The sequence below is a fragment of the Pyrenophora tritici-repentis genome (genome assembly GCF_003171515.1).
Source record: "Pyrenophora tritici-repentis strain M4 chromosome Unknown M4_contig_00025, whole genome shotgun sequence".
Lineage (NCBI taxonomy): Eukaryota > Fungi > Ascomycota > Dothideomycetes > Pleosporales > Pleosporaceae > Pyrenophora > Pyrenophora tritici-repentis.
The window spans coordinates 13448-41139 of NW_027093988.1; the positions used below are offsets into that span (position 1 = coordinate 13448).

General features: G+C 48.7%; 7 protein-coding genes across 7 annotated transcripts; 1 reads left to right on the forward strand and 6 right to left on the reverse strand.

The window, feature by feature from the left end:
- Positions 1–456: 456 nt before the first annotated feature.
- Positions 457–1291, forward strand: PtrM4_152690 (tyrosinase central domain protein; the record flags this gene model as incomplete). The annotated part of the gene is made up of 2 exons (XM_066110210.1): positions 457–692; positions 760–1291. The coding sequence occupies 2 exons, from the start codon at positions 457–459 to the stop codon at positions 1289–1291; spliced, it is 768 nt and encodes a 255-aa protein (XP_065958765.1).
- Positions 1292–1481: 190 nt separating this feature from the next.
- PtrM4_152700 (uncharacterized protein) lies at positions 1482–2483 on the reverse strand (the record flags this gene model as incomplete). Its single annotated transcript, XM_066110211.1, has 1 exon — positions 1482–2483. The coding sequence occupies one exon, from the start codon at positions 2481–2483 to the stop codon at positions 1482–1484; it is 1002 nt and encodes a 333-aa protein (XP_065958766.1).
- A 278-nt stretch (positions 2484–2761) lies between these two features.
- On the reverse strand, positions 2762–4238 carry PtrM4_152710 (uncharacterized protein; the record flags this gene model as incomplete). Its single annotated transcript, XM_066110212.1, has 4 exons — positions 2762–2842; positions 2893–3073; positions 3124–3943; positions 4001–4238. 4 exons carry the CDS (start codon positions 4236–4238, stop codon positions 2762–2764), a joined length of 1320 nt encoding a protein of 439 aa, XP_065958767.1.
- A 1135-nt stretch (positions 4239–5373) lies between these two features.
- Positions 5374–7998, reverse strand: PtrM4_152720 (uncharacterized protein; the record flags this gene model as incomplete). The annotated part of the gene is made up of 1 exon (XM_066110213.1): positions 5374–7998. One exon carries the CDS (start codon positions 7996–7998, stop codon positions 5374–5376), a length of 2625 nt encoding a protein of 874 aa, XP_065958768.1.
- Positions 7999–8119: 121 nt separating this feature from the next.
- On the reverse strand, positions 8120–10345 carry PtrM4_152730 (uncharacterized protein; the record flags this gene model as incomplete). Its single annotated transcript, XM_066110214.1, has 2 exons — positions 8120–8988; positions 9217–10345. 2 exons carry the CDS (start codon positions 10343–10345, stop codon positions 8120–8122), a joined length of 1998 nt encoding a protein of 665 aa, XP_065958769.1.
- Positions 10346–18232: 7887 nt separating this feature from the next.
- Positions 18233–25444, reverse strand: PtrM4_152740 (uncharacterized protein; the record flags this gene model as incomplete). Its single annotated transcript, XM_066110215.1, has 8 exons — positions 18233–18608; positions 18662–20061; positions 20117–21515; positions 21572–22073; positions 22123–22275; positions 22329–22657; positions 24959–25057; positions 25101–25444. 8 exons carry the CDS (start codon positions 25442–25444, stop codon positions 18233–18235), a joined length of 4602 nt encoding a protein of 1533 aa, XP_065958770.1.
- A 318-nt stretch (positions 25445–25762) lies between these two features.
- Positions 25763–27184, reverse strand: PtrM4_152750 (uncharacterized protein; the record flags this gene model as incomplete). The annotated part of the gene is made up of 1 exon (XM_066110216.1): positions 25763–27184. A coding segment is annotated over one exon (1422 nt), but the record flags the coding sequence as incomplete, so codon positions are not given.
- Positions 27185–27692: the final 508 nt, after the last annotated feature.

The following is a 27692-nucleotide window of genomic DNA, read 5'->3' on the forward strand; positions in this document are numbered from 1 at the left end:
CAGTCAGTAGTAAAACACATTTCCTCGGCTTCCTTCTTTGCTTCAGCCTCATTCTTGGCGGTCTTGTTGGTCGGACCGGTCTGGTCGGACCGGTCCTTATGTAAGCACCTGGTCTGGTCTGGTCTGTACCCTCAGACCAGACCAGACCAGACCATTCCGATCACTGCTTGTGCGAAAGGAATGGTAAGCAAAGCCACGACATACACTGTCATCAAGGGAAACAGCAATTCCTAACATTACCAAAGGGGATCATTGCCTCGGGCCGAGAAACTGGACTATATCGATGCCGTTCACTGTCTTGCCAAATTGCCGTCAAAAACTCCTGCTTCCATTGCGCCTGGCGCAAAGAGTCGACTCGACGATCTTGTCGTGACTCACATTCAGCAAGTTCATACTATTCACGGAACAGCAAACTTCCTGGCCTGGCATCGGTATTACGTTTGGGCGTTTGGAAAGATGCTTCGCGAGGAATGCGGCTACAAGGGTCACCTACCATACTGGAACTGGGCTCACTATGCGCACGACCCCACGAGCGGCCCATTGCTGGATGGCAGCGACACCAGCTTGTCCGGAGATGGATCGTACCTCCCGGGGAGGAATTACTCGTGTATCGGGTCGACTACGGAAGGGTGCCAAGTTCGCCTCTATCCTGGTTCCGGAGGTGGCTGTGTTACCTCTGGTCCTTTCAAGGAGTAAGTTTTCTTCCTAAGGCACAACACGCTGCATGCGGCGAATTTGTTATCTAACATGCCTTTGCAGCTGGACGATCAACATGGGCCCGCGTGGATCCCTGATGAACGAGTATCTAAAGCCAAACCCGCAAGCCGATGGCATGGGCTATAACCCGCGCTGCCTTCGTCGCGACATCAATAGGGTAGCTGCCAACGCGACCAATGACTTTGAGGTCTCTTCTCTCATCAAGGGGAACAAAGACATTGCCAATTTCCAGGACGACTGCCAGGGTCGATTTGAGCAAGGTCTCATGGGCGTACACGCTGCTGGCCACTACCAGATTGGTGGAGACGCTGGCTCGGATATCTACAACTCTCCTGCAGATCCGACTTTCTTCCTGCATCACGGAATGATTGATAGGGTGTGGTGGACGTGGCAAAACTTTGACATTGAGAGCAGACAGTATGCCATCGCTGGTCAAACTTTGCTGGGCGGTGGTGGGCGGAATGGCACGCTCGACGATATCATCTCTTTGGGTGATTATGTTGGTGCACCCAACATTACTGTGCGGGAAGCTATGAACACCCTCGACGGGCCGTTTTGCTATATATATGCCTAGATATAGCCAGTCATGACAGGGGGATGAACGAATGCTTTGGTTGATTCTAACAAGTACCAATCTTTTTTTATGTAATTTAATACCATATTGCGAGTATACAAAAATTTAACGTTTCAAAGTCCACTCACATCCAACCTTGCAACTCTCCCACCCGATCCACTAGCCCAGCAGACGTCCTTTGAAACACACTCTACAGCATCAAATGTCCCATTGCCAATACCCATCCAATTCCTCCCCCATCAACAGTGAAGTCGCTCCCACTCGTCCCGACTGCAACTGCCATCTGCCGCCTGCCCGGAACCCAACTAGCACCCGAACGATAACCGGCCGGAAAAGACGATGCCCTATTCCAAGTAACCCCACCATCGTTCGACCAAGACGCCGAGGCATTATTGGCATTCGGCTTTTCAAAGTCTCCGCCCACAGCAACACCATGCCAAGCATCACGGAACCTCACGGAGAAGACGCCTGCCGCGGCGCCTCCGGCAATCCTCGAGTCCGAAACGTTCCACCCGCCACTCACGCCATCCGACGTGGTGGTGGTGTAGAAGATACGTCCAGGATCCACTCCGCCTGTAGTGACATACCACCGGCCCGCCGCAGCCTCAACGCACGTGCCACTCGCTGCAAAGCCAAACTCCCCCGGTAGTGCTGCGGGCATGCTACTATTGGAAACGACTGACCAGTGCGCCCCACCGTCCCATGTCTCGAGTAAACGGAATTTTCCATCTACAGGGTCGCTCATAGCGACGCCGTGGCCCTGTCGCCCCATTCTCTTCTCAAAAGCCATGCAGTCGTAGAATGCAGCTGCATTATCATTGACAAATGTGTTTTTCCAATTGACGCCGCCATCGGAAGTCTGGTAGATGCGCGATAGGTTTCCCTCGCCAATGGACAGAATGACGGCTGCGGAAGCGGAGAAAGCTTGGATATCGCGGAACTCGAAGTTTGAGGCGTTTTCGGACGCCAAGGGCGGAGAGACGTTGGTCCATGAAAGGCCGGCGTTGGTGCTGCGGAGTACGGTACCGGCAGTGCCTGATACCCAAACAACGTCCTCAGAGATGGGTGAAAGTCCGCGGAATTGACTCGTGCTGTTTGTTGGCGTGAGGGTCCATGAGAGAGGCCTGTGCGGAAGCTTGGGATAGGCAACTACGAGCGAAGTAACGGATACCAAGACTGCGAGTAGCTGCATCGTGAATCATGAAATCAATGTTGGGGTGACCCTTGGACAAGTCACGAGAAAAAGAACTGGGGTTCTGCAGGTACTTGTATACCTGCTGTGCTAATAGTTGCCCCACTTTAGCGAACGGTATTTAGCCTATATAGGAAGGAGCGATGCGGGCTCCCCAAAGGAGAAAGTATCGACCCTGGCCTTGGTGATAGTGAGCCCTTCCAAAAATGTACTGTATCTGAGAGGTCAATTTGGAGGTAAAGGTTATAAGACATCCCGAATCCATTCATTTTCCAACGCTATTGTTTCATTGCGGCTTCGGTAGCCTTCAAAGCCCCAACTACAGCGAAACAAATCATGGGTGTAATTGCGTAACTGATCTATTGCATGTTAGTCTGGGTAGTACGACCCAAGATGCCCATGTACTTACAGTCAGGAATTTCGCGACAGTCATCTTCATGGTCTCCGCTGCGCCCGTCACATCCGTCAAGGCGACCAATATCATTGCCGGCGGTCCAGTCGGCATCAGCATCATCGTAAACCAGAGCATCGGATCAGTATCTAGCAACTTGGTCTTAGACGCAATTGCCCAGATAAGCGGGATACTTATCCTGATAAATGTTAACATATGAGATGCTCAGCTGTTTAGCACAATACGTACAAAGGCCAAATCACGAATCTCAACAAGCCGACTAGTACCAAGCTAGACTTGTGCACATCGCCGCTATCCTCACCGCGCTTCATGCGTAACATACTCGTGCTGAGTTTTACCCCGACAACGATAATTTGCATGGATGCGAAAAGCTCGCCTACATTCTTGATGGATGTGGTAAGCCAAGCGTTGAAATAACCACCTTCATGGCTAGGATTGAAAAAGAGGCGATGGAGAGCTGGGGTTAGACCAATGATAGTGCCAACGACAGCACCCAATAGGGGTGCATTAGCAAACTGCCATGTGATGTCGAGTACCTCCTGGAGCCAAGGCGGCAAGCCGTTGTACCAGTCCCGCGTCTTAAGATACCCCTTCTTTTCAATACCATTGGTAGCTTTGACAATTCGATGTGGAAGGAGCGAAGTCTCCTCATTCACAATCCCGTCCGGTCCACGCTCGATATCACCGCTTTCACCAACCGCTTGTTCATCATGTCCGTCCGTGTCATTATCTCCCTCATGGTCGTCAGGTACGTCCTCGTCACCTGGTCTCAGCAGCCTAGGCCCAAGCGCAAAAGTAAGCGAATCGTTGATCATGGCGTTCACCAAAAAGTATGACTCGGCACGATACATTGCTGCGCTTGCCGACTCTCCATTGATCAGTATCGAATCGAGAATATGCGTCTGTTTCAGCGATTGTATAAGAAGAAGCGGTAGCGAGGTTGTATTGTTGAAAGCTACGGCTGGCGCTACCCAGTTTGGGAGCTTGAAGAAGCGCGTAAGGAGGCGACCGATGAGGATGGAGAAGAGCGGATACGATATTGACCATACTGGTTTTCTTTGTAAGTACCGTGCCCCCTGAATATCCAAGAGCGCAATGAACTTACTCAAGATAGGTACATATCGAACTCCGGTATCTTGATGCAAGTTTGATCCGATCTTATATATTAACAATGCAGGTAGAAACATGCGAACGCATAGCTTCGACACCTCTTTTGCCGAGCTCGGCGACAACAGATTACATTGCGCTGCAGCAACGCCAAATCCGATCGTCAAGAGAATTGAAATCGAAGCCTGTATCGCACCCGTGAATGGTGGAAGGAGTTCAGAAACGGAAATACCCATGGTGAGAAGATCAACGTCGAGTATGGTGTGCTAGAAGGGCGGCTGTGTGGTGGATGATGCGAATCGGTACACTAGTGTTCTTGGACGACGATGAATGCTCAACTGGGCCTTAAGTACGGGGCCAGGGAAGCGGATCCTACCATTGCCATCGCTGCTGTCTCACACGCGACACAAGCCGCGTTCTTGGACAATGACGTCGCTACAGCGGGGCGACGTTCAAGACGCCAATCCCACACCGTTGCGCTATCCAACGGCCAAATCTATCTTTTCCATGTCCCACGGCTGGACACATTCCCCCGCATATTGTTTCGGCATCTAATCACGCATTGTCGACTCTGTAGATCTGGTTTGGAACGAGTTTGCGAGATGGCGATGATGAAGTTTGGGGGGATACAGGAGGTGTTCCGAGGAGCTTGAGCCGATACAATCATGCTAGTATGGGCTTAGTCATTGTGCCATCATCAACGACAAACAATGGCATCGTTGCTCAGAACGCAAAGCGTCATGTTAGCATATTTTTTAGTCAAATAAATGAGATATCTTGAGGTTCAAGATGAAGAAACACAGAAGGGAAGAAGACGTGTCACTCCGCGGGTAAGGGAGAAACCGCGCTTTCTACTAACATCACGTTCTCGGACCAAACTGAAGTACTATTCATTACATGATTTTGACGAGAGCTCTACCGAGATTTCTCACTCTTACCTCATATTGCGCACTAACATCGTCCGGATGCCAATGAAATGACGACTACCTCGACACTCACATGACTATGACAGGTTGTGCTTCACGTGATGGCTAATCAACAGCTTAGTAGGTAATATAATATTAATAATGGCTCGGAGACACCAAACCATCGCAGAAGGCGCTACTAATACTCACGGACAGACAAACCCCTTTGTATACTGCCGTACTCCTCCTGTCAGATTAGATGAGATATTGCACAAAAGTGATGGATGTTCATGATTGATTGTTTTGTTCTCTGTTCTAAGGTGCGCGCTGAGAGTTTTGTTCTGCTAAGACGCTAACCCATTATTAGCTAGCGGTGTCGGCACTTTCGGCTCGACACGCCTGCTATCTGACACACCCCCTCAGCTTGGAAGGCATATTGCAAGCTGCATAAACTGGTTGATCGATCCTACATAATGAGGCCTTCCAGTTGCTCTTGCACCTCCTTAAGCTCAATCTCTCTGAGCGGGGCTTCTTCGCGCTCGACGAGTCCCAGTTGATCAAGGAACCTGGCCCATTTATTGGCTGGCAGTGGCTTTGTGAACCCGTCTGCGATCATGTTGTCAGACGGCACATACTCTACCTTGATCACCTTTCGGGTAACCTCTTGTCGTAGCCAGTGATTGTGTATATCAACGTGCCGAAGTTTTGTTTGAAGTTTGGCTACGTCCTCTGTGACTAGTCGGATGGTCTGTTGGTTGTCGCATTTGATTGTGATTGTTGGATCGCTCAGAGTTACCCGAAGCTCCCTCAGCAGTCGCGACGTGAATATGGCCTCCTTGGCCACCTGGGAAAGAGCAAGTAATTCTGCTTCCGTGGTTGAAGTAGTAACGGTATCCTGCTTGCTTGCTCTCCAGGAGATGAGGCCGCCAAACAGCTTAATGGCGTAGCCTTGTGAGCTCTTCCTGTCCAGGGTGTTGTCTGCAAATGATGCGTCACTTGCTACTTGAAGACCTTCACCTGTGCCTAGCTCCAGAGCTAGGTTCATTGTCTTTCTTAGGTAGAGTAGTACGCGGTCCGCTGCCTCTTGATGTTCTATGCTTGGATTGACTAGGAACCGAGCGAGGCGCGATGTTGCGAAGGCGATGTCGGGTCTTGTGGTGACTGCTGCGAACAGCAGAGATCCAATCTTGCGTTGGTACTTGCTGACTTCAGCTGGTGCTGCGAGTCCTTTTCGTGGTCGGAGTTCGATGCCTGACATTGGCGTATCATGCCTTACATTTTGGTGGTTGATGAGTTGACTGATTTTGTCGACGTATGCAGCTTGAGATAGCTGTATGGTCTTCTGCTTGCGATTGCGCATGACCTCTACGCCGAGAAACCACTGTAAGTCGTCTCCTCCCGTACAAGCGTATTTTTCTTGGATCCGGTTTATGGCCTTCATTGCCTCTGATTCTTGCTTTGAATGGTACGCAACGATGATATCGTCCACATAGAAGAAGATGATAACTCCGTCCTTGATCATGCAGCATGGCTCCTGTGGTATTTGTTGAAACCCTATCGAAGCAAGAGTTGCGGTGAATTCTTTCTGCCACAGTGATGGTGAGATCCGGAGCCCGTAGAGTGCCTTTTGCACTTTGAGTAGAGTGCCAGGCTTCTGATATCCTTTTGGCATCCTCATGTATATTTCTCTGTCGATTGCAGCATGCACAAAAGCATTAGTGACGTCGTATTGCTTCAGCTCAAGATCGTATTTGGCGGCGATTGCCATGAGCATTCTGAATGAGCGTCCTGCCAATGTTGCTGCATATGTGTCTTGGGAGGTTATGTTGCGTTGTTGATCTCCCCTTACCACCAATCTTGCCTTGCATTTGATGAGGCGGTGATGCTTGTCGAGTTTGTAGGTGTATACCCACATACAGTCTAGAATCTGGTGCCCTGCTCGTTTGACTGGTGATGCTTGGACCTCAGTCCATGACTTCATTTGTTGGTGACTCTGAAGGTGTGTCTTTTCTGCTTCCTTGAACATTTCGTATAGTGGATGGTCTTCTAGCTTTGAGTATGCTGTTGGGAGTGGCGGTAGCTGGTTGCGATGGGGCTTGATTCCCTTGGATAGCAGTCTCTTCACCTGAGCCTTATCGATTGGCTTTCCTTCGTGTTGACCAATGTGTCCTGATTCGGTGCCGGCCATGAATGCGGCTGCCCATGGACTGGTCATTGATGTTGATTGGTTGGACATGTTCGTCATATCCTCGTTGTTCACCTCTCCTTGAACTAGCAAGGCCACAGGTGGAGGAGTTGGTGGCGGGGTTAGATATGCCTCTACCACCTTCCTTCCTTGGTGGTATCTGGTTTTCTGAGTGCGCGGGCTCTCTTCCTGCGTCGTATCGTCCTCGTAGAACGTCTCGGTTTCTGGTTGTTGGCTCTGAGTACCTGGGAGTTCGACTGTTCTCACCCAAGTTGCGATTTCCTCTAGGGTGTTGTGCATGAGATTGTCCATCAGGTCCTCAGTCTTGCCGTTGAAGATTGTGTCTTCGTCAAACACTACGTCGCGAGTGCTGATTACCTTTGCCATGGATGGGATCCATATGCGGTAAATGTTCGTTGACTGGTATCCCACTAGGTATCCAATCCAGGCCTTCGGATCTAGTCTCTGTAGCCTGGACTTTCCTCTGTGGGTGTCGTCTGTCATTGCGAAAGCCTTACACCCATATGCTTTTAGGTGAGCTTGATTTGGTTTTCGAGGTCCGGTGACTATGCCGTTGATGGCAGCTGCGCGTGTAAAGAATATTTCGTATGGTGTCTTCCAATTGTTTGGGTAATTTGGCGTTCGATTGTATAGGTATACCGCCGCTCTGGTAGTTTCTGGCCAGAGTTCCCATGGAAGGTTTGCATCCAGTCGAATTGCGCGTGCCTTTTCTTTTATAACACCCCCTGAGCGCTCGGCTCCTCCGTTTTGAGCTTGAGTATCTGGAGCGGAGGGCTCGAGTTTGATTGATAGGGACGTGCACCATTTTTCGACCTCTTGTTTGACGGTAACGATCTCGTTGTCAGTCTCGATGACTTTGACTGTGATGTTGAATTGTTTCTTCATGAACTGGACGAAGAGGCCTAGGAGGCAGACTCCGCAACAATCAATCGGATCGGCATGATTGATTCCTATCTAGGTTAAAGGCTGCCTAATAAAGTAACTCTTTAACCTATATAGGAATCAATCATGTCGATCGATTGATTGTTGCGGAGTCTGCTAGGAGGCGAATGATTGAGCGAGCCGGTCTGTTGTCCTTGAAGTAGAAGTCCCATGTGTATCGGGACCGTCGGCAAGTGACCAGCATTTGGCTCTTCTCCTTGGTGAAACTGCCGTCCTCATACTCATGGAAGTCGATGGCTACCCTTTCACCTGGCCCTTCGTCGTTCAGTCTGGGCGTCCTGCGTATTTGTCGTTTCGATTTTGACCTGCCGCAGGCGTCACACTCCACGGTAGTGATGCCCTTGATCCTCACCCCCTCAGATTGCTGCACGAGGTGCTCGATCGCGGACGGCCCGGGATGTCCGAGTCGTTTGTGCCATAATATGGCAGTAGCCTTTTGTGGTGATCGTTTGGCTCGATTCATACGCACATGAAAGGCTGAAGTTGATGTAGTAGGTGGCTCGATAACCCATTGCCCATAGTGTTCCGATAAGGTGGCAATGGTTGAACCATCCCATCGTCGTAGGCTTGTCGGGTCTTCTCGATTGTCCCACCATATACCTTGTCTTCGGAGCAGCCTGAATGATACGAGGCTGCAGAGGAAGTCTGGGCACCAGGCAACATTGCTCAGGTGTAGAATTTGTTTGCCCTGAGCCCTCTCTGCCGTCACCTTGACTGCTCCGTATCCTTGTATCCAAACCCTTGAGTTGCCAGCCCAAATGTAATCTCCCATCGCAGGCGGGCGTACCTCTTCGAGCCTTGAGAGGTTGTTGCAGATGTGCGTCGTCGAGCCAGAATCCAGGATGAATGCATCCTTTAATGGGTATCCTTGATTGCTCGCATTGAATGCCGCTTTCATCATGCCCTCGTCCAGCCTCGAGATCTCGCGTCCATCTAGTCAATCAGTGACTGAGTCCGGTGTTTGTGATGTCTTAATGTAGGGTGTAATTGATCGTGATGCCGTAGTTAGGCGTGGTCGCTTCGTTTCCAGGTTTGTTTCCTGTATTATTCTTTGTAAGTCTGCATCATGCTGAAGTTTGTACTGTACCAGCTTTGTGATGTGTTTGTTCGGTTTGAACCAATCTGGGGTCTCCAAAGTTGGGTTGACATAGTAGCAGCTACTGATGTCATGGCGTTGTTCACAAGCAGGACATATGTCGCCAGCTTCTGCTGTATTCCTTTTCTGGAACTGCTTGGACTTGTTACCAGGTGCATTCATTTTGCGTTTGTTTGTTTGCCTTTGGTTTCCCTGGCTAGGGTTGGTAGATGGCGCTCTAATTTGCACACTTGAGGCGTCCCCCTGTGTGTTCGAGTCGGATTCACCGCTCGCCGCGTAGGCTGCTTCACCCGTCATAAAGGCACTTCTTGATTTGCCTCGTGTTGGGTGAGCTAGGCTCATGTGTTCGCGGAAGAGTTTCATCATCTGCCTTCTTTCTATATTGTTCCGGTCGCTTCCCGCTCCAGTGAATGTTGCCATCCATGCTGGGGCAATCTTAGAGACTGCTTTTAGGAAGTCGTCCACAACCAGCTTGCTTTGTATCACGTCCCCTATCTTTAGGGCTTCGGCGCGAGTTGCAGCTTGGTCGTATTCGCTGAGCCATGATTCCCAATTTTGCGGGCTTCTCATAGGTCTCAAGGAATCGTGGTACCTCTCTCGTACCCTTCTGATCTCATCGTCGAGGTTTACTCCAACTGCTACCTGGAGGTTTGTGATCCAGGTGCGGAGAGTTCCATGTTCCTCAAAGCAGCTCACTTGAAGGTGTGGGCTAACTGTTGCATTCAGGTGTCTGATCATTGCCGCAATGTTTGTGCGTTCGTCTCGATAGTTTCGTTCGCGTATTTTGTATGATTCAAAAACCATCTTGAATTCCCTTGAGTCCCCATCGTATGCCTCCTTCCCCTCCGCTGAGAGTTCTGAGTATCGAGCTGGTATGGCTGGAGTTTGAACAGCAGGGTTGACTATGTCAACTGTATCTTGTGTAGGCGCTCGGGCATTGGCTCTCGCGGTTCGTGTAGAGGAGGATGGAGCTGATGATGTATTTCTCAGAGCAGCGGCTGGTTCATAGTCGGATACGAGTGGAGGGAGAGGTTCGGTCGGCTTTGTACGAGGCTGAGTGTTGCCCGCTGGATCTACAATGTCCCAGATCTCTAGGGCTTCGCATTGCATCTTGATTTGGCGGTACCAGGGGATCCATTTGCTCGAGTCGGTGAGGATGACTGTTGCGTCCCTCTGGCTCTGGTTTGTCGCCATTATTGCGTGTTCGTTGCTCGTTATAGAGGCAGTGAGACTCTTAATTGTCAGATTAGATGAGATATTGCACAAAAGTGATGGATGTTCATGATTGATTGTATTGTTCTCTGTTCTAAGGTGCGCGCTGAGAGTTTTGTTCTGCTAAGACGCTAACCCATTATTAGCTAGCGGTGTCGGCACTTTCGGCTCGACACGCCTGCTATCTGACACATGAAGACGACGAAAGCATCAATACCACAGAGGAGGAAGAAGATCCGCTAGGGTACTACAATGGTCGAAAGATCTAAGATTACTAGCTAACTCCTCTATCAACACCTCCACTAGCAGTCCTGCTCGCCTAGTTTATAAGTGGAAATGTTCGATCCACTCCTAAAATCTAATCATCCAAAACAGTTCTATAGGCCGCAGCGTTCATGGCTAGATTAAAGGTAGGGACTATAGGCACTCATAATAGAAGCCTAATTAATAAGGCACAACTTCACCAGCTACTCGCTAAAGGAGTTAAGATCTATTAATTACAACTTCCTAATCCACCGACAGCCAGGACTAATCTTAATTAGCACCCTTTAGGAGAGCTATTTAAAGAAGCACATGTCAGATAATAGCACTGTTGAAGATGAGAGCGTACAGACGCTGGGTTAGACTAGCGCGACCCGGCATCTGAGAGAGCCAATCGGATCACAGGAAGGCTTGGCACCCCCCAGGTGTGCCCACAACCGTAGACAGAACCAACACACGATCAATGATCAATATCATCACCATTATTACCTATTTCATCAGTATTCCAGATGAGAGTGAATATCTGACAGCACAACGTGCACATCTCGACAGCTATAAAGTCACTAATTCGTGGGAAGAAGTACCCTACTAAGCAGCTAAATCTAAAGGACACTAGATTCTAGACTGCATGTGGGTGTATGTCTACAAATTTAACAAAGCTAATCAATTTATTAAGTGTAAAGCTTAATTAGTTGTGCGGGGTAATCAGCAGCGCAATATCAACTCCTAAGACACCTACGCCGCTACTCTTGTGATGGATCAAACCTACGATCCCTCACGCGATCACGTGCCATACAATCACGTGCCACGCTGGCAGTTGGCCCGTGCGAGGAATAATAAAGTTCCCCTCGTACTTGTATATAGATCTGTACACACAATCTCACTTATTAGAGGCATCCTAACTATTGCAGTGTACTAGTGCCTTTACAACTCTAGCTAGCTAATTATTTCGACTACTTATGGCAATTGCTGCTAAACACAATCTTAAACTAAAACAGTACGACGTTACTAACGCCTTCGTCTACACATCGTTAGATCGAGAGGTCTATATGCGGATGCTAAAGGGTTATTAGAAGCCCGGCACTATCTTACGGATTAAGAAAGCTCTTTATAGGCTAAGAATATCCCCACTCCTTTGGCAGAAGGATCTCACAGCGACGCTCACTTAACTTAGGTTCTAGATTGTACTCCACGAGCCCTGCTGTATAATTAAAGACGGAATTATTATCTTCTACTACGTAGATAATATTATCTTAGCCTATGGCAAGGATTAATCTAAGAAGGCTTAAGAAGCAATAGATCAGCTTAAGCAGCGATACTCTATCACTAGTAGAGACGATCTACAGTGGTTCCTTAGGATCGAGGTGATTAAGGATCGATCTAAACAACTAATCTACCTCTCCTAGGTTGCCTACTATAAAAAGATTAATAGACTAGTAGACGATTAGACAATCCGCCACGATACTCCTATAGCGACTAGCGAGCTTATGCCTAGAGAAGGACTAGCTACCCCGTCTAAGATCAATCGATACCAGCGGAAGATTGGCTCTCTCCTCTACGCCGCTGTTAATACACGCCTAGATATTGCTTTTGCGACGTCTAGACTAGCCAGATTTCTCGCTAACCTAAGTCAGGAACACTAACAGGCTGCGGATCGAGTGTTACTCTACCTATCCGACACTAAGTGGCTGACATTACGATTGGGTGGCGGCACCGCTATACAGGTAGCCAGTAACGCATTATTTGCAGACAACACTCTAGATCGCAAAAGCTCTTAGGGCTACGCGATTAAACTCTTCGGCGGGCTGATCGCCTAGCGATCTAGCAAGCAAGATACCGTCACTACTTCAACAACTAAAGCAGAGCTCTTAGCACTCTCACAAGTAGCTAAAGAAGCGATCTTTACCTTACAATTGATTAGTGAACTTAAGGTTAAGCTACCGAGTCCTACGATTACTATCTAATGCGATAATCAACAGACGATCCGTCTTGTAACTCAAGCAGTATCAAGACTCACCACGAAGCTCCGACACGTAGATATCCACAACCATTGGCTCCGACAGGAAGTGACGAACTAGAGGATCAAAGTAGTATACACAAAATCCTCTAAGATGATAGCTGATAGCCTCACCAAAGTACTCCTAGTAAACTAGTGGACGGGCTTTCTAATCCAACTAGGGCTGGTCGAAGTTAGGGATCGAGAGCCACACAATTAGTCACCTGTTGTAGAGATCTAAGCTCAATTAGAGCAGCTTAGCTGTGATTAATCTAGCTTAAGGCTCTTGAGCTGAGGGGGTGTGTCAGAATATAGGCATATTTTGGGTGGTGGACAAAATCCGGGTGTTCGGAGCTGTGGATTCTGTGGATCAGTTAAATTAGTCAGCACGCACAATCCACCGCGACCCAACTGATCGAACAGCGTTGGACAACAGAACAACATGACATCAGACCAGAACAATACAATCGATCCCCATCATATTATTATACTATTATCCCCGTTTTTGATAACCCATCACAATCTGACAACTACCACCAGCAATCAGACTTAACTCAACTATCCGGAACTACGCAAGCAGAGCAAACCTGCTAGCTAACACCTATCTAATTGCAAAGGCAATAACTCGGATCTAATCAACTAATCTCTAACGCTCAAAGAAACTAAACCAGCACAGACAGCTACAAACTATTACTAACGTAATTCCTAAAAACAACAAAAGAGACACAGAGCAGACTATCCCATACCGGTTCAGGCCATGGGATACTCTAAACTATACCGTAACAGTCTCTCAAAAATCCAAAGAAAAGGAGGCAAATGCGCACTAAGCCTACATTAAAACAAGGCTAGACAATTACACGACAATATACTCAGACGCCTCGCAAACACAAGAAGGAAAAGGAATAGGAGTTAGGATAGCAGTCTACAACTCAACTCAGCAAGAGATCTACTTAGAAACAGTTAATATTAGACAATACTAGCTAGTCTACAACGGCGAACTAGAAGGGATCACACAAGCATTCGAATACGCAGCAAAGAACGCTACAACCGACCAGGAATTTGAGGTCTACGCAGATAACTAAGCAGCAATCTACAGGCTTAAAAACCTATCAGATAACCTAGGACAGCATTGGCAACTCCGATGTCTAAAAGCGGCAAATACGATCCGACGAAAACAAGCAAACATCCACCTACTCTGGGCACCTGGAAACACAGATATAGTTGGAAACGAAAGAGTAGACTACCTAGCAAAAGAAGCAACCAAAGAGGACCCCAGATCAACAACAAAGAGCATTGCCTACCTAGGCACGACAATCAAAAGGATACAACAAACGGAACAACGCTAAGAGTATAAGAAATACAAAGCAAGAGCAACCGCTCTAAACAAAGCTACCTACTCAGCCAAATACCCTCTTAAAATCAGCAAAACTATCCAAATGCCACAGAACACGAAAAGAGTAACCTCTAGCGCTTTCTACTCTCTTAAGCTAGGACACGGATACTTTAACTCCTACCTAAAGAGATTTAAGAAACGAGACTCTAATCGCTGCACCTGCCAAAACATCTAAACGCCAGAACACCTACTACTGTACTGTCATCTATACAAAGACTATCGAAAAACGCTCCTACAAACAATTAAACATCGCCCAGTCACACTACCACTACTACTCCACACTAGTATAGGTATAGAAGCAACCCTAGCTTTTATCACTAGCACCAGAATAGGAACAAGAAAATGGTACCTAGGACAGCCACCAGAAGACCTACAGAGAGACACTGTATAAAACTAAAACCACAACCCTCTCCTTTGCCACAAGAGCCCGCTGCTACATCTCTTTCTACTTATCAAACTGCTCTTTAGCACCTAGCAACAAACAGATACAAGCTATCTTTTGTAGAAAAGCCAAAAACCATATTAGCGAACCATACCAGAAAATCACGTAATTAGAAAAACTGTTGAGAATATTCCGGTCACCTGTCACGAGGACGCTAAGTCACATGACCCACACCGCTCTATATTAGCCGAGCTTTGTATAGTTAGCAATTGACACACTTACATGCCATGACTGAGAGAGTCATTCTTTCTCAACAGGTTATGAGCCCGGCTTACGCGCTTGCGTGTGCATTGTGAGTGTCCGGAGTGTCGTTTCTTCGATATGGGCAGCAAGCTGGTATATGCGTGTCTACGCCAGAACAACCCAGGAGGTCGTCGCCTTCTATATTCTAAGACACTGGGTCGTCGCCCTGGCTGCCGCGAAGGGTATTAAGTCCTGAAGACACTGGGCCGTCGCCCTGGCTACCGCGAAGGGTATTAAGTCCGAAGAAAAATGGACTATCGTCCGGAGAAGCTGGGAGCGTCTCGAAGATACCTTGGGCGAGTTATACCCAATTCCGACGCGCGAGTCGAAGAGAGCAATGGTTGCTCTATCCCTTTTCAACCAACCTTTTGACAACGATTCGAATACCTACCTACCGACGGTAACCATCGATTCTTCCGAAAACAACTCGAATTGCCTGCCTATCGATAGTAACCTTTCGAGACCTTCTTTTTAAACTAGTAGCTACAGTTCGACAGCTACTTTCAATTCCTTAAACTCGAAAACCTACCGTTTGACGGTGCTCGAAGTTTTTTTACTCTCTCGAACGCTACCCACCTACCCCCACCCGATTTCTCGATCGATTTTTATCTTCTTTCCAAAGGATTTCGTTAAATAAACGCAAAGAAGCAAAGGCTTATATAACGATGGGGGAGAATAAGGGTGTTAGGGTCTGGAGCCCTGAATAGGACACAGACAAGGAGGCAGGAGCGGAGGAACGGAGCGGGGACAACAAGAGAGGAGAGCGTACATAGCTAGAGTACTGGGAGTACTAAGCTAGGGGAGCGCTAGGATAGAGGAGAGCGTACACAGCTAGAGTACTGGGAGTACCAAGCTGGGGGAGCGCTGGGACAGAGGAGAGCGTACACAGCTAGAGTACTGGGAGTACCAAGCTGAGGGAGCGCTGACTCTCACGTAGGAGTCGAGGGAGAGTCGGTATGTTGGTGATATCGATTCTACCTTGATTTTCAAACGCGAAAATTCTCTCGACCTTCTTTCTCGACCTTCTTTCTCGACCTTCTTTCTCGACCTTCTTTCTCGACCTTCTTTCTCGACCTTCTCTCTCGACCTTCTTTCTCGACCTTCTTTCCTCAACTCTTCACTCGGCCGATACCTCACTTTACTTGAGGGACTCGCAACGTAACGGCCACTATAGGGTGACAGGGAGGTTTCATTCTTGTTGACAAGGCACTTCTGGGGGAGTGTTGGAAAGTGCATGCAAGGCGTTCAGTGGAAGCATATAAAGGGAGAAGAAGCTTCGACTGCAAGACCTATACAAAGTAGTGGGTACAGCTGATCGGCTTATGGGGGAGTGTTGAGAATATTCCGGTCACCTGTCACGAGGACGCTAAGTCACATGACCCACACCGCTCTATATTAGCCGAGCTTTGTATAGTTAGCAATTGACACACTTACATGCCATGACTGAGAGAGTCATTCTTTCTCAACAAAAACCAAGATAGAACGGCCTTCGGCCAAAGTCCTACATAGTCTCTGACTGAGAAAGGACTCTAATGGAATAATAATAATAATAATAATAATAATAATATAGGTTTCAGAAGCCTAGGTTCTCCGTCAGTATTCCCCTTTACTTGTTTCTCTCAGACGCAGTCAATAATTCTAGCAATTATATACTAACATAACTTGTAGAACGCGAACGAGAAGGTTATGGAGATTCTTAGGAAATACAAGAAATCAAAGAATACCTCAAGTATGCAGAGGGCGGCCGAGTCTATCATTGAATTGCTTGATCGCCTAATTAATTACGAAGAGTCTCGTTGTTGAAGGCAATGCATTTTCGATAGAAGCTCACGAATATGGATGTTTTACTTGGGGAAGTCAGTCTTGAGCTTAGGATGTGCATGGTTTTGTAGTCTAATCATTAACGGGAAGGGCAAGGACGAAGACATCACATATTTTATTTTGAAGAGTTGAGATCTTTCGTAGTCTTCTAATTGAGTTGAGGTATGGAAAATCAAGTTGTTCCGACAGTAATGTCATACCTGTTTTCACTCTTTTTCAATTATTTATGGTTATAAGAAGCCGTTCTAATACATCCAATACTGCTGCAATCTTGCTATTATATTCATTGAAAGCTTTGATCGTCATTGCTTATTGATCCTAGATGGCTCAACAACATCCATGCTTGTTGTTGGACTTTTGCCCCTGTGCACTAGTCATTATTGGACTCCTGAAAAAGCAAACCTATCAATACCCCAGATACTTTATAAACATCAAATGCCCGTCCATATTAAAGTAACCCAATTGTCGGATCACAGATATCAACGATATCTCAGCCACGCGATCGGCCGCACGGATCTCAGTCACGCGAGCAGGCGCACTGATCGCGGCCTCCGAGCAGCGCTCAGACCAGACCTCCTATATCTAGCTCTTCCATAGTTCTCCTTCGCCAGGACAATCAATCAGAACCATCACCGAACAGAATGCATTCCTAGTTATCGTTATTTCCTTTCAGCACTAGTTGTAACAGTACAAGCAGTGAGAGAAAGTTGCTATGCATTTTCTGATGTCTTGTTCTGTTCTGCTGTGGTGATGGCCTTTTATGGGGCCATCATACTAGTCTGTTTACATGACGTATCTGTGACATGGATAGGTGTAGAAGGTGCTTATCAGTAAGAGGAAGAACCATCTCGCCAACACGTGGCACCTAGGATGTCCTTACCCCATGAACCGTCACACTAGTGCTACAGTCCTACCAACACTAATTGAAAATTCACTTTGTCCAAGTCCAAAATCTGCAATGCTCGCTCAATCTAGCCGGAAGGTCGCCATCGTCGCTGCAGTGCTTTCACTGCTTCAAATCATTACTTTTGTCCACGATCATACTCTTGATCTCACACCGGAAGACGCCAAATCTGTTGGGACTGGCAGTCAAGTGATCAACTCAGACGGTGGCTCGAATACCAAGCAAGTAGAGGAATCCTTCCAGCGATACGCATGCCTTATCTCAGAAATCACAGCAGAATATCTACTATCGATCACCAGGCTTAACCTCCGCTACGTTGCTTAAAGAACCACATCGATAAAAAAAATTCTGATCTCATCCCTAGATGGAGAGTAGAGAAGAATATTAACGCTCTCGGGCTATGTATCTGCGGTGCTCAGGCCATGTAAATTACCCAAAGGCCGTCATGAACCTCAAACATTCTCAAAAATTCTTTCCAATCTCGAAACACCGATGGGAGTTTATCAACAGGTCCTTTCTCTAAAGTTTATCCTGATTTGTGTCGGATCTGCAGCATGATACTCTAGCATCGCAGCTTTCTCCAGCAAATCAACTCACGGTCTTTACATATCAACATATCCATAAGCACACTCATGTATCACCCGAAATAATTATACGATTACAAATATAGAGAATTTAAATCCCAGTCTACCTAGCGCCGTATATGCGTATCAAACAACAAAGCCGCACTCGATTCTTTTTCATCTCCAGACCCGTCACCAAGCCTCAAGGTTATCACCGACATCCTTCAAGAGCGTCTTCTCAGAACACTAGTCTGCCTTCTTCGTAGCCTTTGTCCTCAACTTCATCATCAAGAAGACGAGTGAGTAACTACTTACAACGAACAGCGCAACGATGCCCACATTCCTCCAGCCATAGTACTCCTCCTTCACGTTCAATCCTCGAAGATAGTCCGCTCCAGTCTTGTACTGGCACACCTCGCACCCAGATGTAGCATCTGGGTTGAGTAGATGTGTGCCAACGCCCATGCCCTGTTGGTAGATGGAGAGGTATTGTCCGCAAGTCTGATTGGCGGCTGGTTCGAAAATGGCAAGTTCCTCTTCTTTGCATACCACGTCTGCAGACCAAGTGGTGAAGACGAGAAGACAGGAGATGAGATAGTTGAAGGGATCGAGGTAGTACATCCTAAAATGTGCTGTTAGCATGTGTTATGTGGGAAGGATCTCTGCTGTACTTACCAGTATCTCCAAAAGGTCTGGATCTGGCTGTAAGGAACCAATACTCCAGAAAAAGACACGAGCGTGGTGATGACCAGTGGGTTGACGAGCGACGCGAAGACGACGTTGGGCGAGTAAGCAGCAATCATCTGCCCAATACCGGTGTAGAGGAATTCGTAGAGGACTGCGATAAAAAAGGTACTGCCTGCCCACTTTGCTGCGCCTGGTAATCCGGCAGTGAAGTACCAGCACACAAAGTACATAAGAGCACATACTATCAAGTAAGGCACTTCCGAAACGATCAATCCGGTCACGAACGGCGCCCAATGATAAGTCTTACTCTTCTTCTCGCGCGTCTCGTAGATATCGCGGCGCTTGATAAAGAGTGGTTGGAGTTGAGAAATCACTCCCGGCGCCACAAAGATAAAGCTGAAAACGGTGAACAGGCGGAGTTGCAGGTCGCTAAGATTGTGGCCGATCTTCCAAAACGAGAATCCGTTCAGCAACGCTAGCATGATGTGCATGATGACCTTGTTGTTCACATAGGCGGTATCGCGGTATAGGGAAACGTTCATCCGGTGCGTGACAATTTTGACTTGGTCCCAAATGGGTGATGCGAAGGCGGTTCCATCGTCGACTGTACCTGGTGGGTTGGCGGCGGCCTCGGCGATGATCCTATCCAGTTCCGCAGACATTCTCTGGTGCTCTTGCGATTCCAGCCAGACCTTATTCCAGTCCATTCCCTTGGACAGACTGCCAGAAACAACTTCAATCATGTGTTCGGCGGGATTTGCCGCTCGTGGGCATGGCGCTCCGTTGGCTGCGAAATAGCTCTTGACTGTGCTTGCATTATCTCCAATATCACCAAAGTAAACGGTCTTTCCACCCTTGGCAAGGAGGAGGAGAGTATCGAATTGCGCAAAGAGCTGTGCCGATGGTTGATGGATCGTCACCAGGATGGCTTGTCCGACCTCCGCAAGCTTACGCAGGAAGCGCACCGTGTTGTATGCCGCCTGGCCATCGAGCCCAGACGTCGGCTCGTCGAGAAAGATGAGGGTACTTGGTTTCGATACTAGCTCAACGCCGATAGTCAGTCTTTTGCGTTGCTCTACGGATAATCCGGCACCAGGACGGCCGATCAGCGTGTGTTCGATATCTTGAAGTTGCAAGAGATCGACAATAGTATCCACATAGCGAAGCTTTTCTTCTCGAGGAGTATCGCGAGACTGGCGGAGTAGTGCAGAAAATTCAAGGGCCTCGCGCACCGTCGAAAGCGATTCGTGCACGTCTAGTTGTTCGACGTAGCCAGCGGAACGTTGAAAAGACACGGGAAGGTCTCGGCCATCGACCATGATGGATCCATGAATCGTACCATCGGTCTTTCTTTGGGCGAGAACATCTAGCAAGGTCGTTTTTCCGGCCTAGAAATCTTGTCAGTGTGTGTATGGCAAATGAACATCGCGCGACGCCACTCACTCCAGATGATCCCATCAAAGCTCCGAGGGTTCCTGGTTTGACGAAACCTTGCACATTATCCAAAAGCAAGCGATCACCGGAAGGTGTCTTGACGGTGTATGTGAGATTTTTCCATGTAAAGATCGAAGTGTTGCGGATGAGCTGATCAGTAAGGGTATCGTCAGACTTTGCAGAATCGGAGCTGGGGTGTGGTTTTTCGACAGGCTGAGACTCTTCATCCGCTGCTTGGATGAATGTTGACCTTTTCTTCTGTTCTTTTGGGATAAGTAGACCACAACCGCCCTCACCCATCTGCTTCCATCTCGAAGTGAAGAAGACTGTGAGTGCGATGAAGAAGATCCACCATGCACATACAATCCCAAAGTTGCGCCACACGTGGCTATGATGGAAGGATAGATGCGCAAGATAGTCGTCACCCGTCACGCTGGTGGCGCCTGGACGTGCACCACCAACTCCAGCGCATGCTTGTCCGCCATCTCCAGATTGATATCCCGCGCCGTTTGGAACCATGTTAGGGCCAACGCAAGGAATTTCTTGACCATGAAGTTCATTGCTGAGAAGAGATTCAAAAGAATAGGCCATGGGGTTGATCCAGTAGATCCAAATTAGCCAGTCTTTCATTTCAGGCTTGATAATCATGTATCCCATATACATGAAGAGTGAAGAGACGCTGAAACCCGAAAGCTTGGTAGCATCATCGAATGTTGGAAACGCCGCGCCGACCATGCGGAAGAAAGCGATCATGCACAGGGCAGTGATGACTAGATGGCTCCAGTACGTGAAGAAGGCTTCAGCAGTAGTCTTGAGTCCGACCATGAAGTAGATGACGATGCCAAAATGTGACATTTGGAATAATACCAGGGGGATATCGGTAATCACTTGGGCAATGACAAAGGCCGCAGGGTAGTGCAGCGCGAATGATCGATGTTTAGATAGCACGGGTCTGCCAGTAAACGAGTCCGTCACCTCGGAGAGCCCGATGAGAGCCGGATACAACAACGAGAAAAAGACTGCGCCGCCTTTGAGAAAGAGACCGGAAGAGTTATCTGGGGCCGAATAGAATAGTGATCCTGCAACGAGGGCTTGGATAACAGTAGAAACCTGCTTCACAATCAATGTTGGCTTGTCACCCCACAAAATCTGGTACTGCCGGATAACAGTGGTCTTGACTTGGGAATAAAAGTTTGTAGTGACTGGAGATTCCTTGGGAAGAGACTTGTGCTTGTCGCGAGCTGTCATCTCTTTAAAGTCGGCTGTGTTCTGCTTTGCCTCGTCGCTGTTCGGGTAGTCGAGCTCGGCCATCATCTTTGCTTTGATGGGTGAGCGTCCGTACGCTGCACGTATATCTGTGCCATTGCGTGGGAACTTCTCCTCGTACCCATCAGCAATGACTCGTACACTAGGGTTGGTAACACCGGTCAAGAAGTCCGCCTGGTTCGCCGCTGGGTCACAAACGAATCCGAGATCCTCCATGAAGGGACCGCATCTTCCCGTGGACCATAGTAGATTTGCTTGCCGTTGTCGAGAAGCAGTACTTTGTCGAATTGTTCGAAAATGCCATTGCCAGCTTGATACAACGTCGCGATCGTAGTCAAGCCGAGAATATCAGTCATAGCGCGCATGGCCTTGGCCCAGTCCAATGCGGATCCGGCATCGAGGCCCCGTGTTGAATCATCCCAACAGAAGACGCTACCACGAGTGGCAAGGCATTCAAGAATGGAGACGCGCTTTCGTTCTCCGCCTGAAACACCGCGGACAAATGCGTCTCCAACCTTGGTGTCGTGAGTGTGCTCGATACCCAAGCACTTGAGCAGGAACTCTTTGTATGCTCGTGCATAGTCGTCGGTAGATTGTGTGTCTGGTGGGAGGTTGAACGGAACCTTCATACGTGTTGCAAAGTCAAGGGTGGCTCCGACAGTCAACGTTGGAAAGAAGATCTCCTCCTCCGTATTCATGACTAGCCACATATTAGCTCATGCAGTGGCTCGGATCTCTGATTAACTCACTTATTTGGCCCCGATATGCGCTGGCTTCTTCGCTAGACATGGATCCAAATGAAACGTCACCGTTGACTTCAGCGTAGCCTAGCCGGTGGTTCGACAACATGCTCAGCAGTGAGGTGCAACCGGCACCTGGGTTTCCGAGAACGAGCAGCATCTCTAACGACAGGTCAGTGTATGTACCACGTACTCCCGGACTGTTCAACATGTACCTCCAGGTTTTACGCATCCAAAAGACTCATCAATGATGGTCTTCATCGGCGGGGCACCTTCTCTCCTTCCAAAGACGTTGAATTGTGACAAAACATTCTCGTTGAACACAGCATCGTTACTGATGCCCTTGACGGTGAGGTTGTTCCATGTCACACCGAGCCTCCGAGGTTTACCACCGTTAGCTTCATCGCGTTCTCTGAGTACCTCAACTTCCCGGACGATCGGTGAGGGTTGTATGTCGATGGGCGAGCTCTCATCCTTCTCTATGATATCCTCACCAGGTCGCTCGATGCTGGTCCCAGAGCTTGGGTCAAGGCTTGCATCTGGTCTGTAATACTTTCAGGATTCACTGCGTAAGAAATTTGAGACACAAGGCTGCGGAAGATGAAAAACTACATTAGGCCAAAGGAGACAGGCGCAGCATTATATTTAGTCAAACGCATTCGTACCTAAACACCTTGCATGTACTTTCGTCCGCGCGTAATATTACACATGTCTGAGCGGGAGATGTTCAGACCGCATCGTACTTTTACGGCCGTATAGGCGAAACAGTCAAAGAGCAACTTTACGCCTTGCCTAATCGGGCCGTTACTTGTGAAAGACCGTGGAGAGCGGGCGAACATCCCGCCGACTACTGCGTTCGGCCTCCAGAACGCCGATGAGGACCTTAAGCGAAGGACGTCGGATGAATTTTGGGCATGCATATGTATAAATGTGATGATCTTCCTCATCTGTCGATTGGCTGTTACGCTGTTGCTGACTCTCTCTTTTCCATGATTAGTCGCGAGAAGGAGCCTAGCATGAATTGAAACGCGATACACGCATATACTCGCTTCAGATTCGTCCGCGTAGTAGATGACCTGCTAGTCTTGACTGATGCGCAGTCTGTGGTCTGGTCCAATGTCTTGTATCCAGGATACTGCCAATTGCTAAACATCCTCGGCCAAGGGTCACACACTACCAAGACACGAAGCAATATGCATAACTTAGTGGCGACGTCTCTAAATATTCGAGGTCTGAGAACATGCGTTTCTTGATGTGATTTGGTAATTCGGTGATTCGCCACTTCAGCGCAATCCCAACCTCCAGCCAACAATATCCTCCTATTTCGTGCGATTGCTGGGTTGCGCTCATCTCGTCTATTGCGTTTCCCATAGCTCTACAGATTCTTCGTCGCAACTGTGATAAAGTAATCGTTTGCTGACTGCTTACCTAGCCTATGGCGACATTGGTGTTGTGCGTAAGTGCAGGACGGATGACGGCACATGGGTTGCTTCCGACCACCGACCACCGACCACCGACTACTGTAAGTAAATCATGTCATCAAGGAGAAAAGACGGCTGACATCATGAGGCTGAAAGTCGTAGACGGCCCCAATTACACTAGCAACACATCATTTAATATTCTCTTCTTTTCGCATGTACCTCATAACTGACGACTACGCTATGTAGTTCTCCTGCAAGTATTGTCACATCATGTCTTCCGCCACGATCCTAGCCAACCCACGGATCTCGCGGTAGCTTGGCCGATGCCTTTCATCCTCATCTCGCACTTATCCTGGCCGACTATCTCCGAAAGCTCAGCTCAGCCCTTCCTTGTGCATATCGTCATCGTAGTGGTATTTTTGTCGTTAACGCAGGCATCTTCTGCGTGTCGGACTGAGCAAAACGCGACCGGACTCGGCCCGCGCGCTTTGATCTCCCCCATATTACGAGCTCAGGGATCTCAAAGTGATCGGGGAAGAGCCACAGACAACCAAGGCAGTTCTCTCGCAATGCAAGTCCCACTGCCTAAGCAAAAGTTATTAAGATTTCCGACTCGGCATCGGCGTCTGCAGAGGCCGAAGTAAAGCAACAGGATGTATCAGGCATGTCCACGCAAAGGTTCAATACCGGGACTTGAAAGGCTTAATTTGAGTTGCATCGTAAATTAATACAGTGAAGCATAACGCTAAGCATCGGCTGCTGCGTTCCTCCAGTTCGTATCCTCCACTCCCGTCGTGCTGCTTTGACGCTTCAGGTTTCTCGTGCCAGTACCGGCGCAGTGATTTGTATGTTGTAATAGTTAACCAACAATACATATCGACATGATGCGGACATGTGTTCGTGATCAAATGACACAAGGCACTACCACTTCTTCCAACCGTTCCGCTTGCAGTAATTGCTAGCCCAACGGACCACATCTCTGCGCTGAACGAGATCGAATATCGCATCAAGTGCATCAAGATCCACAATAAGCGGCGCTGAAGCACACCCAAACTTGCCAGGGTCGCGGAAGCTCCAATCCAGATAGTCGGTCTCAGGGTATTCGCCTTTGCAGTAACACCTCTTACCGCCTAGTCTCCCTATTATACCGCAACGTCCTTCCATGTCCATAGCATTGCGATAACCATCAAGAAGATTTCCGCCAACGACAAGCAGAGTTGCTATCAGTCAGTTCAGTCAGTCCGGAGCTCTCTGGACTGACTGAACTGACGTCCTGAGGTCACTGAACTGGACTGGACTGACTGCCAAGACTTTTCAATTAAACTAAAACTGACTGACTGAACTGACGTCGCCGCGGCCTGCGGACTGACTGGACTGACTGAACTGAGTTACCTGACGTCGAACTGAGATAAATGCTCCTGTACTTTGAGATTTCTTCCTCTGATAGTGTGCGCGCTAGCCCAGAAGCTGAGTAGTTGTTGGCTGTATACCAAGCCTCTTCCAGCTCTTCAAGCTCTGCAAAGCTGAAATAAGCTCTGGCTTCATATGGAGTCTCCGGTGCCTAACATGTCGCCAAGCTCGCTGAAAGTCCGCTCACAGTCTGCCGCTGCTGCTGGTATTGTTAGGACGTCAATAGCGAACTTTGAGAGTATAGGGAACTGCCCAGCAACTGACTCCCAGTATAGAAGCGGATTAAGAGACAGCCAATCCTCCTCAGCTAACGCTGGTTGCCGCTTCCATATCTTATACTCATCCTCAGCAAGGCTTGCCTCTAACTGCCGTGTGCTTTGCTCAATTGACGACTGTAGAAAAGCTGATCGCGACGTTGAAATCCCTAGCCGGGGCTTCTTACGCGGCGGCGTTACAGTGTGAGCTGAAGTGGCTGCAGAGTCCTTCCGCCCCTGCCACATGCGCAGGAATGCCCGGTGGTTATTGTCAAGCCAGCCGTCGCGATAGTGGACACCGTCACGGGCAGTGACATGGGTGTTAGGCACCTTCTAGAGCGCTGAGAGGTGGTGTTTGTAGTGCGGGTGTAGTATTGTAGCAGTGTAGTAGACAGGCGCATTATCGAATTTTGCGTAGTACTCAGCAAGCTTACAATGCGCAAGGTTAACGTTTGTAATAAGATGATCTTCAGGCGCATCTAGATCTTCGTAATTTACATCCTTAAGGCGGTCTTTGAGAGCCTCAAGCTAGTCAAGAAGCCACTCAAACGTTACTAGAACTTCCTATATAGCGCCGTGTCGGCCGTGTCGGCCGCGACCTTCAAGTAGCCGTGTAGCTTCGGCAAATAGCTCAAGGAGTCGAATGTATTCTGTTATTGTCGCCCAGTCCTTGCCGCTTAGACCCCCTTCGCGTATATATAACCGTGGCTGGGCAGCAGGGAGCTGCTCACGATTCTTCCGGCGTCGTGAGGTTGCTGTTGCAGCACTATGCTCCTCAAGTTTACACTCAATATAGCCATCGATAGGGCCGTGTAGCTCAGCTGCACGGACAAACGTGTTGAAATAGCTATTCCAGCGTGTCTTAACAGGCTTCACAAGCTGCCAGATGTGGGGTGTAACACCTAGAGACTCTGCCTCCTCGCACTGTAGGCGCTCTAGTAGTTGTCGAGTTTGAGGCGTACAGATAGACGCAATCACGTCAAAGAGGACGCCAACAGGACCGTATTTGCGCCACTCATCCATGTACTTCTCCTCTTCCTCAAGGTGTGCGGCTTCATTCTCGTACGCGCTACGGTCTTTGCCCCAAATTACTAATTGTGCGCTTAGGTTGAGTATATGGCAGCAGCACCGCAGCCGCCGCTCGCTTGCGATAAAGCCAAACTCCTCTGCTAAGGACTCAACTGCAGTATCATTGTTACTTGCGTTGTCAAGCACAAAGTACCCAACCCTCGCGTTGTCAACGCCAAATAGCCGAAGTATTGTTGTTGCTGCAGCGGCAATATTATTGCCAGTGTGCGCCCCGTGTAGCTCAGGCAACCCAAGCAGGTGGTCAACTAGCTTGCCCTCGCTGTTAAGGTAATGTACGCAGAGGCCAGTAAAAGCATACTGCCCACCAGTTGAAGTCCAGTTGTCGAATGACACGTGTATAAGCGACCGGGCTTCGCGAAGGTAGTTGGCAATAGCTGGTATGTATGTATTGTACTCAGTAATAATATAATCGTGGAGCGTTTGGTGGCTACGCCAAAGGAGAGCTTCGGCTAGCGGGCTCACGGCCGCAATCATGGCTCGAAACTGCGGCGTTTCTATTACGCGAAGGCTCTGGTTGTCCGCGACTACCCAGTCCTTCAGCGCGTCCTGAAATCGAGAGGTTGAAAAGCTTGCTGCTATCTCGTTTGCTACCTCTTGCGATACTTCTATCCCTTTAGACCTCATAATATGTACTTGGGACTTTGCGAGCGCGCCCATAATATTGCCCTCCCGGCTAGCAATTGGTACAGGTCCGTTAGGTCCGTGTGAGTGTCCAGGCTTGTTGCCTGAGGTGTCGGCCGGCGTTTGTAGTGCTGTCAGCCTCGTAGCAAGCCTCCTGCTTCCGTCGTTGATGGCAGTACCGGCAAAGCCAGTAGTTTTTCTTGTACTTGCGTGCCAGACGGCCCAGCCGTGGCGGTAGATCCAGCTTTTTGGCCCACCGCGACTATTACGCTCAACCTGGCGCCGCTCAAGATACGGCACACGCTTAAAATCAAGCCCGTCGTAATTGTCGTCGTCGTCGTCGTCGTCGCCGTCGTTGGGGAAGTCCGCCTGTACTGCCAAGGGCTCATCAGCCTAGGCCTCACTCGCAGTATCGCCAACAGTAGGCGCGTTTGATAGCGATGGTAGAGGAGAATTGCGCTTGTCGCATTCTACAAGGCGGCGAAGGCCTGAATTAGAGGGAGTAGACATGAAGTACACCAAGAGGTATTATGGCAACAGTAGTCTAGCGTCGTGTGTATAGCAGACGCGACGCGACGCGACGCGAAAGGCTTACTAGGTGCGCACCGGGTAGCGCATTTCCGCAAACTCTAATTAGCTTAACGTGTCCGTGCGCGTGATGCGCGGATTCGCGTGATGCGCGGGGAACACCAAAACACGTCAAACCCCTTCACCTTCAACACACGTTAACTCCACCAATATGGACCCAATTCAAGCTGCGATTGAAGATATTGAAAATCTAGAG